The 13887-nt window shown below is 32.9% G+C and overlaps 1 protein-coding gene and 1 non-coding gene across 4 annotated transcripts; one reads left to right on the top strand and one right to left on the bottom strand.

Annotated features, from left to right (window-relative positions):
* Positions 1–1868: 1868 nt before the first annotated feature.
* On the bottom strand, positions 1869–13515 carry LOC139839685 (probable NOT transcription complex subunit VIP2). Of its 3 annotated transcripts, XM_071829818.1 has the most exons (16): positions 13378–13420; positions 11718–11792; positions 11154–11256; positions 10949–11066; positions 10711–10874; positions 10086–10134; positions 9826–9975; positions 8770–8973; positions 8567–8662; positions 5681–5769; positions 4890–5027; positions 3995–4408; positions 3536–3588; positions 3415–3456; positions 2554–2698; positions 1869–2158 (listed from the first exon to the last, which is right to left on the bottom strand). In XM_071829818.1, the coding sequence occupies exons 3-16, from the start codon at positions 11169–11171 to the stop codon at positions 2099–2101; spliced, it is 1740 nt and encodes a 579-aa protein (XP_071685919.1). In that variant the 5' UTR covers positions 11172–11256; positions 11718–11792; positions 13378–13420; the 3' UTR covers positions 1869–2098. The 3 variants fall into 3 exon arrangements, with proteins under 3 accessions (XP_071685919.1, XP_071685918.1, XP_071685920.1); XM_071829817.1 differs by lacking the exon at positions 11718–11792 and having other exon boundaries at positions 13378–13515; XM_071829819.1 differs by lacking the exon at positions 11718–11792 and having other exon boundaries at positions 10086–10131; positions 13378–13515.
* Positions 10958–11038, top strand: LOC139846295 (small nucleolar RNA snoR35). Its single transcript, XR_011759021.1, has one exon. It is a non-coding gene; the product is annotated as a small nucleolar RNA snoR35 (small nucleolar RNA).
* Positions 13516–13887: the final 372 nt, after the last annotated feature.

Raw genomic sequence — 13887 nt, 5'->3', positions numbered from 1 at the left:
TTTTATTTTTATTTTTATTTTTTATTTTTTATTTGTGTGTTTAGCGTCAACTGAAAGAATAAACACATAGTGGGGGCGAGTTTTTGGCGGGGAATAACTGCTGGTGCATTTCAAGTTTTCAACTTTTAATTTAACAAGCGATTTGTACGGTGTGCATCGTAAGGTGTCATAATCTATTTGAACTTATTATATAGATGTACGAGTATTATTCTAATTTTTGCTAACGACAGCCCTAATAAGTAACAACGGTGGTAAACACGCATTGACAGTCACTTTTATAATGACAATTATCAAGTTGTATAATGATTTAAAGCAATATGCTACTGACGTTAGCAAAATTCTTTTATTTTATCTGCATATTTGCTATAAATAATCCGTTAGCTTGTTTGCCTTTCGTGTTTTATGTTTTAATTTGTGATAATCCGTACTGTTTTCTAATACACATAACTCGCACACTTAACATACCCTTCATAAATGATTAAAAAAATAATGAACTAGAATCCAATAATTTATCGTTGTGTAAGGTCATGAATTTGTAATAACTTCATTGCCGGCAATCCACCCTACCTTCTTCCTCGGAATGCCAGGTGGCGAGTTCTGTTTGTTAAGCATTGGTGTTCGCTTCTAGTCAGACTTGGTGGTCACTATTTTTCTTTTTCCGGTTCGGCAGAGGCTGCTGGGATCTCTCGCGGTCGCACTTCTTGCCGTTCGTTATGTTTTGATGTTGTATTTAGTGGCGGTGGTTGTGTGTTTTCTAAGGGTGGTTGGTTTTTTCCGGCTCTTTATTCCGGCGGGGCGGCGAGTAACCTATGGCATTAGGTGGTAATGCTTGCAGTATGTTATGTTTTGATGTTGTATTTAGTGTAGTTGTGTTTTAAGTTTTCGTTTGTCATGGCTCTAGTTAGCTTAGTGTTCTAGATTAAACGTATTTTTTCACCCATCTAGTGAAACTGTTTAATTTGGTTTCTTTTAGTTTTGTTATGGCTCGTTTGTTGGGATTTTTTGACTTGTTTAATTTGGTTTCTTTTAGTTTTGTTATGGCTAGTTTGTTGGGATTTTTTGACTCGGTTGTACTAGTTGATCTTCGTATCCATTATGATGTTATTGTTATTTTTGTCAATTAAAAAAAAACAATAACTCAATCATCCTTATCCCACTTTATACCCAACCCAGTCAACCTAACTTAAAAGCCAACCCGTTTCACCTATTACCAAACCCAATATATTTGTCAACCCTATTATAAACTACTTACCATTAACCTGTCATTACAATAATAAATATAAGTATTTCAATAAAAACAAACGGTAAAGTTTTAGACATTTTCAATTCACTACCAAGGGTATGTTTGGTAAGCAACTTTTTAGAGCTTTTAGCATATTTTAGGAGTTTTTAGAAACTTATAGCTTTTATGGAAAAACTCTTATCTAATAAAAAACTTCGTTTGATTAAAAAGAGCTTAAATCTTTTAAATGGAAGGAAAAAGCTACTCCGTACAAACTAACTACCAGCTAACAGCTATTTTCACCAAATATGCCCCAAGGCCCAAGTAATAACAACCTGCAAAAGTATCACCTATAGTTTTAGCCAGATTTTAATATTTATCCATATGACCGAATACATTGGTAAACAAATAAAGAGAAATATTTTTACTCACATGTACACAACCTAAACGGTTTATCTCGTGACAGTTTGACCCTTTTCCCTTAGAACTCAAAGATATGTTGCCAATGAGGTTTAGACCTCTGAGAATATAATGATTCCAACCACTAGATTATACTGGGATAGTTTGGGATGGTTATGAAGTACAAATCGACTTGTAAATACGACATGTAATGCACATGAAGACATGAAGTAGAAAAATAAGCACAAAACAGTTATGAAGTACAGCATTTTTGAGATTTCTAAGAGGTTTGGAATCTAAAAACAAACATTATCATATCTGATCTTAAACATAACTTTCTACACTTCGCATTATGCACCCAACTATTTGGATTACTTAACATTTTAGATCTTGTATATAACTTCCAAAAGATTTAACTCATCAAATTCTTTTCAGAAGACGACGAAACCTGTCTGTATTATTAGACACTTCACATAATTAACGACGGGGGACCACTGGTCGGTCTTCCACCATTTCATATTGAATAACAAAGTTGTCCTGCAATACAAGTCAAACATCAATTAAACCTGGCAACATACATGTCTATATGTATAAGGAAAAATTATTTTATAGCGAGTCTAGTGACTGTAAAAAGCTTAGATCACAAAACACATACTATTATTTATTATCCAATGAATATTATCAGTAGATGTTATAGATGATTAACAAAAGACAAACAGGATTATCTGGCCCCATATTAATGATTTTGATTTTGTATAATGTTGGACCAAAAACATGCTCCTATTGGGTATCATACAACAAATTATTTTATAAGATTATATTTGCAGAACAATATAAATAATCTGATATATGCATAATATTTTGATTGGGTATTAGAAATTAGAATATAGTAATATATTAGTGTTAAGATGCGGAAATCAAAATAGACGAACCTTTCGAACAGTTTCCCAGGTGTTAGGGTCGAAACAGTAGTAACAACCTCTCTCATAAGAACTTGTCTTGACTAGCAGTTCCATATTTGGAGCCCTTGAGAACCATAGATGCAGCTCTCGATGGTAAAACCATCCTCTATTGTGCCTGCAATACAATGTCAAAAGAACATGTAAGCTCATATTTTGCAGCACTGGCCGGTTTACCATAGAAGATTCTGCTGAGTACCAAATAAAAAAAAAATGTGGATCAACCCAACTCAACCCCCTCAATTCGCCGAGTACCAATTTACGAAGGTAAAGACACCAGTTACCAGTAGGTAAAATGGTTTTGACATACTTTAACCGCCTTGAAAGTTGAAACCCAACCATAAATAAAACCTAAACCAGTAGGTAAACTTGAAATTATTGTTTTGAGAAGGTCTAGAAGGATCAATTGAATATCGACACAAAAGATTCAATATAAGTGTGTGATGGCGGGGATTTCAAACCATAATTGATTAATCATTTGTATATGTTATCTGGCGGTTTTCTTGCCAACTACTCCTAAAAAGTTGAATTTCATTTTATATACTCACAAGCAATTGTTTACTCTGAACTCCGTAATTATTAAGTTGTAAGTTTTGTATATAAAGTAAGTGATAGACAGGTAAATCATGCACCCATTTACTAGATGCAAGAAAAAATGAAAAAAGGCACTGCAAGAAAATGCTATAAATAGGTGAAACATACTTCCTAGATAGTAAGGATGATTATAAGGATCATGTTTTATGTTGCAACAACGTGAGATATGACTCAAATGCACATTATTCTCATTCATGTGAATAAAACGTGTCATGAAAATAACATTTAAGGGGTACATACAGTTCATTTGCGGCAAACAACTGAGCCTCGTCCTTCGGCATGCTGTAAATAAGAGAAAATTATGATCATCAAAAATCGTAAGCTAAATTGATAATGAACGTTCTGGATAAAAGCTCATTACCTATAGAAAATATAAAACAGACTCTCTGGAGGAAATCTTGAGAAACTATCTTGCTGCAATATTAATAAAAAAAAAAAAAAAAAAAAAAAAGATAAATGAGATACGATAAGTGAGGCATCTAAGATTTGCAGTAGAGGTGGAAATATGGGTGGGTAGGGTAATGGGTCACAATGGGAAACATTTGGTACATGTAAAAAAAGGTTAGGTTCACCAGAAACTCTTTATTCCAAAAACATATGTTAATAGAAATAGTGAATGTGTGAAAATAGGGGATTTTTCATTAATGCTATTTTTTATTTTAATTGTTTGACCCATTAGAGATCAAACATAACCAGAATCAACAAAATTAATCTAATTATTTGACTCATTAGAGATAAAACACACCAGAATGAACCCATTGATATATAAATGGGTCAAATATGCAACAAAGCAGAGACAAAGGTTGACAAGAAAGCTCACATTCAAGGGTGATGGTTGCTTGGTATTAAAACATTCAGGAATGGCATAATGGGGCTCTCCCTTCGAAGATTCGTCAGACCATGGTGATGAAAACTTCTTATACAGATTGTCAGGTGAATTCAAGTTTAGACCCAGTGTCATCAGATCAATACCCAGAGCAAGAGGGGTCAAATCAGGATTGTTCATCCTTATGACATTCAATAAACCCAGTAATCCAAATCTGTCTGCAACAGATTGACTTGCTTGGGTGGAATTAAATTCCTGGTCCCTAAATGGGCTCGCAAGGCGTATTTGTGACTGTTTTTGAAAGTGTTGATACTGCTGCAAGAGTTGATCATACGATGATCCACCTGGCACTGTGTTTGACAAGTTTACAGGCCTTGATCCAGTTGCAAGCATCCCCGAGTTTCTTGCCTACAAGAATTAGCATGTGACACCTTTAGATTTGTTTTATAGCTTCTGATATAACTAAATCTCTAAGAGTCTAAGAAGGTTAAAAATGGGAGGTCGGGTAATGGGTCATGCTACAGCCAAAACATTTCTTCAACACATTATTTGTTCATATGCAAGTAGTGTTCCAAATATGACTCCAATAATAATCTAAAATTTCAACAATGTGTGTTAGGAGGCTTTATGCATTAACAACTCTCTAGGTGACTTTCAATCTGCTTGACCAGATTCATTTTAACCTTAACTTCTGTTACCCTTTTGACTCGTTAGGAAAAAAAAAAAAAAAAAAAAAAAAAAAAAAAAAAAAAAACAGAATTGACTCATTCGTGGACAAATGGGTCAGAATTACCACCTGTAGTTTAAGATTAACCCTATAAAAACCAAATGAAAAAGGAGCTTTGGAAAAAAATTTACTAAATAAGCATGTAAAGTTAGTTTGAACCACCTCAGAACCATGAAAATGAAGATCTTGAGTGTTTGTAGAGAGGTACGAGGCACCATTGTTGATTGGAGCATGTTGTTGTTGTTGCTGATGTGATGAATATCCACCACCTCCCAAGCTGAACACATTTGATCTTCCCACCTTAGAATCATGCATGGCAAACGGGTCAGGTTGGGTCGTTTTGGGTAACGGATCAAAATGGTTTTGGGTTGAAATGGGTCATAGGTCAAACGGGTCAATTCTTAAAATGGGTCAAGTTGGGTCGGTTTGGGTAACGGGTCGAAACGGGTCACAGGTCAAATGGGCCAAATGGGTTACATCGCTTTTTTGCATTTATTACATTATTTTAGTTAATATTATTTATTATATATACTTAAGAAATATTAATATACATAATAAATGATATAACAATGAATGCTTTCATAAATTTTTGACGGGTGAAACTTTTTATGCTCAATCCATTTGACCCATTCACAATACCCATTAGACCTATTTCTAATTATTGATCCGAGTATTGATACCCATTAGACCCGTTCGTTCATTTTTTGTATAGGACTCAATAGGTTGGAGAGAAACTCATTTGAATCTTTTTTTAAGTTTGGATTCACATTGTTAAGCCTAATTTTTTTCAAGACCCAATTGACCCGAAAGCTTGACCCATTTGACCCGAATTTGTGTGTTTGGGTCTCAATTGCCAGGTATACTTAGAATCAATAATAAAGCGGAATCAGATGGCTGGTTTATGATAAACTTGCTGTAGTACTAACTAAAAAAAAAATACAGTGGGGGCTTACAGGCAAATGTTGTTGGGATTGCATAACAGAAACCGCATTGTCACGGAGCTGTTCCTTTTGGTGCATATTAACTGGAAACTCATTACCACCTGTTTGGAAAAAGGATTGTAATCATTAGAAACTAACAAGTACTAATTTTATAACATGTTCCTGATGTACTGGTGATATAAAATGGCGGTTTTGGTGTAATTTACATTTGATCATAATAATAAGCAATTCCTAATGGATTGTAATCATGATAATACTACTGATGACAAAATAACTCCAAGAGGATGGCAGCTATTATCATATTAATATTGCATCACGTAAATATGTAATAACAAGCACTAATGTTATGTATGAATTATGTCATAATGCAACGTAGTTCATCATTTACCTGCTTTAGTATATCCAGTTAACAAGATATCATCCTTGAACACTGGTATAACATTTTATTCCTTATCTTATAAATCATATATTAACATTAATATTAATATTTATATTTATATTAATATTAATATCAATTGGTTATAATAATTCAATTTAAAAGTTAGATGATATATATCAGGGGTATATTAGTAACATCAATTCTTCCAATTTAAGGGATTAAGACTATGCCTAAATGCATAATAAACATCATAAAAATATATATATATGTAGCCTATGAAATTCATTGGTTCTTGAACAAAAAAGAGGTGGCAATTTGACCGATTTACTAATCAATGGGTCAATTAGAGTTACATTTTTTCTCTAAAAGGTCAAATGGGAAAAAACGGAAAAGTTGGCTAAAAAGATATGGGTCATAGAACAAGAATTAATTTTTGATGCAATGAACATCCGAAATCAATTTCTTCCGGAAATTAGATTGTTATTGGAATAATATTATTTTTGCAAGCATAGTTGCAAGCATAATATTACGTATATTATTATTGTTCAAAATTGCCACCTAACAAACCAATAATTCCTAATTCTGAACTGTTATCCCAACCCGCCCATTTTGTCACATCGATATAATACTAAAACTAATCTTAAAGAATAAGATTTGTCCATAAAAACTAAGAGGAAATTATTTCACCAAATATTAATCTTTAACCGAGGAGTAGAAGAACCAACTTTCATTCTTGAAACACATTACAAATTGGAGCGTTTCTATAGCGATAGTATCCAAAGATACTTAACTTCTTCAAAAAATAATCATTCAATATAGGCAACAGAAGAATACGCTCAAATCCCCATTTTAGGGAAGTCCATATATAATGTGTGAAAACTAGATAGATGTTCATACTAGAATCATAAGCAATAGAATCTAGTTTCATATCTAATTATGGTTGGATAATAATAAGCTTACCTCCCATGTTTTCAAATGGGGCAGAAAACAATATTATTTTATAACTGATAAATCGGTTGTCGCACAATGATAATTGGCTTGATTAAAATTAGGTGTTCTATTTTTTCCCCTTTACACTACTCTTAATTATTCATTTCCGAACCTCTGGCAGGTAAATGTAACAAAAGATTCTTGATTTGTGAATTTTCCCAAATGGATTTTGAGATGAAGAAAGTGAAAGTCTCTATAAGGAGAAATAAAGAGAGGATCAAAACTTCCTAAAAGGGTCGGTAGAGTTGGTAGAGTTTTAGAGCTTTCTTTTATCTAGAGACACGTGGACTACTCGTGTGTCGGTGCAGTTTGGAATTTTCTGCCATCTTGTTACATGTATGACTATGCCAGATAAGCAAATTTATCAGGACAATATTGTCCTTATTGATTGGTTGATCTACATTGATTACCACTTAATGTATCTGCATAGAACTACTAAATTACACATTCTGAATCTTGACACTATTTCATTACCTTCTTAACATAACGCACAAGGGGGTAGCTTGATGGTTAAACTAACACATCATCATCTTATTTGTAAATCATTTATTTTTAAAATACTTATGTTTAAAATATTTATGTTTATGTTTGAAATAATTTGATAAATTTTATTTAAAAGTCAGACGTTGGTCAACGTCCGTCTGGACCCGTCTCGACCAACTCAACCTTGACCGACTCGACCTTTCAAGGTCCTGACCGACTCGTCTCCATCTCGCGTCTATTTCAACGAATTCAACCTTGAAATGAAGGGCTTTCTCTTTCTGTAAGTAGGCTAAAGATGTACTGCTTAATGTTCAGAAACTTAAGAAGGATTCTAATAAGAATAGATATGGCTAAAAAACCTCACAATCAGGAGCAAAGCTTGACCAAATTAGATCGTAGAATTACTTTAATCAAGTGAGTAAGAAAGATTTAAGAAGTTACATTGAGGCACTAGATTCGCATTCACACCTAAGATCAACAGATTTGTACTGAGAGTTGCTTCACATGGGAGATAATATGATGATAAAATAAACTCATATCATCCATCAACAATAACAAAAAATAATTGGACGCAGGTAGATGCAAGAGAACCTACCTATAATACACTTTATGATGGAGCTAAAGAACAAAGCGACTGAATAAATACTGAGTCATAGACAACAAAGCTCACGGAACATTTAGGGATATCTTACTATATTATCACCAAAGTTAATGAAGAAATCCTATCAGCGGTCTACAAATACATTTGGCGGAAAAGAATATCAAAAATGAGGGCACCAAGAACATGATAATACAATATCCTAAGAACATTCTCTATCATGGACTACATATATAAGTGATAAGAAAGATCCACGTGGAAGTGAATTTTTATTAGTGAAATATTATATATAAAACTGTATTTAGTGAAATATACATCGACTACGACTATATAGGCTAAAATCAGTACTTCCCTCCCAAGTCCCAACCTCAAAAAGAACACAAGATAATCTAAATTTTACATAAGATAATTTTTATTTAAAGGATGGTAAATGGGATGATGAGTGTACCTTTATATCCAGGTAGAGCAGGAAAATCTTCGTTTTGAATGCTAAATTCTTGGTTTTGTTGCATAAAACCCACATTTTGCCGACGCGCCAAAGCCCCTGCATCATGGTAATCAGCAAAACATTACCGTAATGGCCGGCTTCAATCAATAAAAAGATTAAATAAGAACACATGAAGATATTGTATAGTTCGGTAGCTATAGTACCTAGTTGTCTTTGAGAACCACCAGCAGAACTGAGATGCCCACTTAGCTGTGGGAAATCATTCATATCAAACGAATGGTCACGATTCAGCTCAGTTAACAAAGCCATTGAACTTAGATGATTACTCCCTGCTTGATAATGATTTTGTGAAAGTGGCCCTCCAGCATTAGAGTAAGAGTTTCCAAAAAGAGATGCCATCTGGGGTGCTAAAGTTACAGGTTTCATTTAAACAACAAAGTTACTACTTGGTATAACATACAGAAATTATCAACGTATATTTTGACTTAACATCTGATACACACATAAGTACAATGCCCCAGTTGGTGTTACTACATGGGACAACATTATATCTGGCAAAGATTCAGGTTGGGTTGGTTTGGTAATGGGTCAAAACGGTTTTGGGTTGAAACGGGTCATGGGTCAAAGGGTAAAAAATTTCAACGAGTCCAAACTAGGCATGTTGGGTCAGTTTGGGTAACAGGTTGAAACGAGTAATGGGTCAAATAGGTCCAAACAGGTCATACTTTTACATTTGATTTTTTACCTTTATTATATTGTTTTAGTTATTTTTATTTTTATATATATAAGAAAATATTAATATACATAATAATTGATATAACTACCAATGCTTTCATAAATGAGTGACGATGAATCTTGTTATGTTCGACCCATTCACAAGACCTATTAGACATGTCTATTTATTTAACTTTAGGATTCGATACCCATTTGACCCGTTCTTTAATATTTTGTATAAGACCCAATAGGTTGAGAAAAACTCATTGGACATTTTTTTAAGTTTTGATTTACATTTTTTTAATTGACCCAAATGTGAGAGTATGGGTCTCAATTGCCAGGTATAGACAACATATAGAAGCTATCTATGCAATTTTGAATTGACATGCGATTCAGTAATAAGCGCAATGCTCATGGTTACAAAAACGTGTAACATATATATGCTACAGTATACATGGCTGCTGCAAGATGCACATGGTTTAAACAAACTTACATTCCACTTAATAAAAGAAGATATAATGTGGAAGGTTGTTGTCAATTGTTACCAGTTAGATTTAAGCGACTAGCAACCCCTGGCATATTCAGTCCACCAGAACTTAAACTTCTCCCAATGCTTCCACCATTAATAATGTTTCCCATCGCCATTGAGCTTATCAGTTGTTCTCTGTTCCCTAAACCTTGAGCTATACCTGACCCTGAAATTATACTCACAATAATAACATGAGAAACGAGAAAATGAATTGAAGATGCAAAAACAGAAAATGGAAGAGCTTCATGATTTACTCAAACAGATGGAATAATGTACCTCCATTGTTTGTAATCCCTGAAAGCCCGAGTGAGCTGGCAGCAGATTGCTTCACCAAAAAACGAAGAATACATGAAAGAAATATGTACATGAGAATTAGCACAATAATACATGCTATTTGCTAAGAGATTATTGAAAGAACTCATAAAGTTACATGTAAGTACAGGTGTGTGATTCACGTTTGATTTCCTGATACATTCACATATGCGAAGAGTGGATGGGATGACAGAGAAAAGAAAAAGCCTATACTTTTTTTCTGAACTTCCAACCCTGAATACCTCATTATATTTCTAATGGATGGATCAAGGTCCTATTTTAAAATAAAGAAAAAAGGAAAACAAAATAGCCTTGAAAGACAAAATGGCACTCCTAACAATCTGTAATACCATTTTGTCTCAAGTGAAAAACATCTTGCCCAGTACTATGTCAAAAGGCCCCGTGGTTCACAGTTTATCAATATAAACTAAAAAAAATTACAGGTATAGTTGATAAACATCTCATGTACCTTCATTCTGACTTTCAAACATGAAAGAGAACAGTGTGTGTGTGTGTGCAGAGAGAGAGAGAGAGAGAGAGAGAGAGAGAGTAACGAAGTAACGAAGTAACAAAATTAAAAACAAAATACCTGAGAAAGTGTACCGGGAAGACTATTTACAGAATACCGCCCATTGGATATACTTCCTGGGGATGGTTGTACGCCATTCAAATGACCATTTAATCCCGAATTTCTTGATGTGTATGCCCCAGGCATGCTGGGAATGCTGAAGTTGCCATTTATACTTCGCAACCCTAATACATCTTTTACAAGTTAGTTTCAAATCCCATAAGCATTAACCAGGTAAAACTGAAAATTTAGTAAGCACCTATTGCATCATTGTGGTTCATTTCACCAGCTGAGGAACCTAACTGAGATGAAAATGCTGCAGTAAAAGCTCTTCCAGTAGCGTCTGGAAAAGTTGTCGTTGACCCATTTACACCTGACTGCAGACCAAAAATTGACTTCAACAATAAAAAAATATATTGTGGATAATATCAGTATATAAACATAAGTATGGGAGCAGAAAATACATTAAGTATTCCGGACATCCTAGATGAAGTCCAAGGCAAATGGCATCAAATATTTCCTCTCTATTGTTGTTGATTTAGGTGTTACTTTGGCAGCACACTGTCTCTGAAATAAGAAAGGGTAGAAACGAACGGATTAAATAAAGATAAACAAGAAGCTAACACATGCGACATGACACCCTATTTAATTATAGTAAAGATCTAGAATGACCAGCGTGCAACCACAATTTGTAAATATATTGGCAAGCATTAGCATTGATGATTGCTATTTACCGGCTTCCATGCATAGATGTGTCCGTTTTAAAATGTTCCACAATAATAACATGCATTACCATGACAATGGTGACTTGAATTACCAAAATTGCCCCTAATCGTGACACCTTTGGAAATAAAATTCAAAATACATTATAGTCTGATAATAAAGTAATTGTATACATAACTTTGCATCATATGCACATACAGGCATCAACTTGTAGAAGCTTGATCACACTTGCTTATATATCTGAACTCAATATCTAAGGTATAATAGTAAGGCAAAGCAAGTACATGGCGCAATAAAGTATGTACCATAATAATCAATACCCATCTTAAAAACATTAAAAGATCATTAGATTGTCTCTGGGCTGTCATTCATTACACGTTCTGCGACAAACAATGTATTTTGAATTAGGCATTCAAGGGTTTAATATTAAACATGTCTGTCTATAATCCAAAATTTGAGAACTTACAGAATAAGAAGATATGTTCATACCCTTTCATATTTAGCTACTTAAATAAATAATAATAATAATATGATAATAACATATAATAATATTAAATGTGCTTTCGAAACATAGCAAATCAATACCCATCTTAAAAACATTAAAAGATCATTAGATTGTCTCTGGGCTGTCATTCATTACACGTTCTGCGACAAACAATGTATTTTGAAATAGGCATTCAAGGGTTTAATATTAAACATGTCTGTCTATAATCCAAAATTTGAGAACTTACAGAATAAGAAGATATGTTCATACCCTTTCATATTTAGCTACTTAAATAAATAATAATAATAATATGATAATAACATATAATAATATTAAATGTGCTTTCGAAACATAGCAAATCAATACCCATCTTAAAAACATTAAAAGATCATTAGATTGTCTCTGGGCTGTCATTCATTACACGTTCTGCGACAAACAATGTATTTTGAATTAGGCATTCAAGGGTTTAATATTAAACATGTCTGTCTATAATCAAAAATTTGAGAACTTACAGAATAAGAAGATATGTTCATACCCTTTCATATTTAGCTACTTAAATAAATAATAAATAATAATAATAATATGATAATAACATATAATAATATTAAATGTGCTTTCGAAACATAGCAACCTATAAGTAACTCTTAGTCACTGAAGTAAAAAATTCGAAACCACACATTTGATGATTAAAAAACAGCTGATTATATGCTCCATAATCTTATAATCAGTATTTGAATTTCTAAACTGTTAACAAATTGTGCCCTTCACTTTGTAACTTACTAGAATAGCATAGTTATTCAAAGTGATTTGCAATTAAATTGATATTCCACAACATGGACTTCATCCCACTCATTACAGCTATATGAAACCACCATAGATGCGAGATATCAGGATTTATAATTGTCAAAAGTGGAAAAGATAAATAAAAGCTTATTAGATTAAAAACTATGAGAAAATAATTATTTTTTACTGCCACTAAAATAATGCATTATTAGGCACAAAGCTATATGATCAGCATTTACATAAACTGTATTGTGAAAACAGTTAACAAACCATCAAGTCCCCTTATAAGCTTATTTTAGACATCTGATACAAAGCTTAGTACTTAAATCAGATGAACAAATAACTATCACACATACAATCATATTACAAAATATCAATGAATAAATCCAATTTATGTCACTAAACACAAAAGCTCGACTTACATTTCACATTTATATACATAATAACATGTGCCACAACAGATTAGACCTAACGATCAACAAACATTTTCATCAATTGCATATCAAATTAACAAACAGATACTCTAAATTAACCTAATGATAAGTATTAACCCTAACGACAACCTTAAGAACGAAAACTAATTCAAAAAATAGAAACAAATTTGACGATTGAAAGTAATTTGATACGTATGAATGTATGATCAATCAGTGATTTCGAATTAGGAAAAAAAAAAATGTAATAAAGGAGTATAGTTATACCGACTGTGATTGATCGATGACGTATACAGGTGATCGGGTGTTGGCGATCTTCTTCTTCTTCAAGTTCCGAGAGTGTGTCTGAAGCTCGTGTAGGGGGGTTTATTATTGCAACGGACTGTAGTTTCTAATTCATTCGTCAATGGCCCTTTGTTTTTTGCATTTAAATATTTTTCTTATTTATTTTATATTCGCTTTTGTGATTTTTTTAATATTTTAATATTTTATCATTATCATTATTTATGATGTTCAACTTAAAAAGTATGTTTGATAAAAATAAATAATCTAACATTAAATAATTTATAATCTGAATGAAGTTAGTTATAAATGACTTGTAACAGTAATAATATGAATAATGTAAAAAAAAGTTATTAATATTTTGTATAAATAGAAAACAATACAGTAGTTTAATAATTTAGCATCGTATGTCATTCAGATGTAAAAAAACTCGATGAATGCTTTCAACATTTGGAATCATTCCATTAAGAGGTAATTAAAGGCACCATAAGAACT

This window comes from Rutidosis leptorrhynchoides, chromosome 4 (genome assembly GCF_046630445.1).
Source record: "Rutidosis leptorrhynchoides isolate AG116_Rl617_1_P2 chromosome 4, CSIRO_AGI_Rlap_v1, whole genome shotgun sequence".
In the NCBI taxonomy this organism is placed as follows: Eukaryota; Viridiplantae; Streptophyta; class Magnoliopsida; order Asterales; family Asteraceae; genus Rutidosis; species Rutidosis leptorrhynchoides.
This window is presented reverse-complemented; position numbering and strand designations above follow the sequence as displayed.

What these genes read in the sequence shown, in the direction of transcription:
- LOC139839685 (XM_071829817.1), bottom strand. An exon ending in TTCCCGGTACACTTTCTCAG is followed by an intron (nt 10,135 to 10,710) that starts GTATTTTGTTTT and finishes TTTTTGGTGAAG; the next exon opens with CAATCTGCTGCCAGCTCACT. An exon ending in AGGGATTACAAACAATGGAG is followed by an intron (nt 9,976 to 10,085) that starts GTACATTATTCC and finishes GTATAATTTCAG; the next exon opens with GGTCAGGTATAGCTCAAGGT.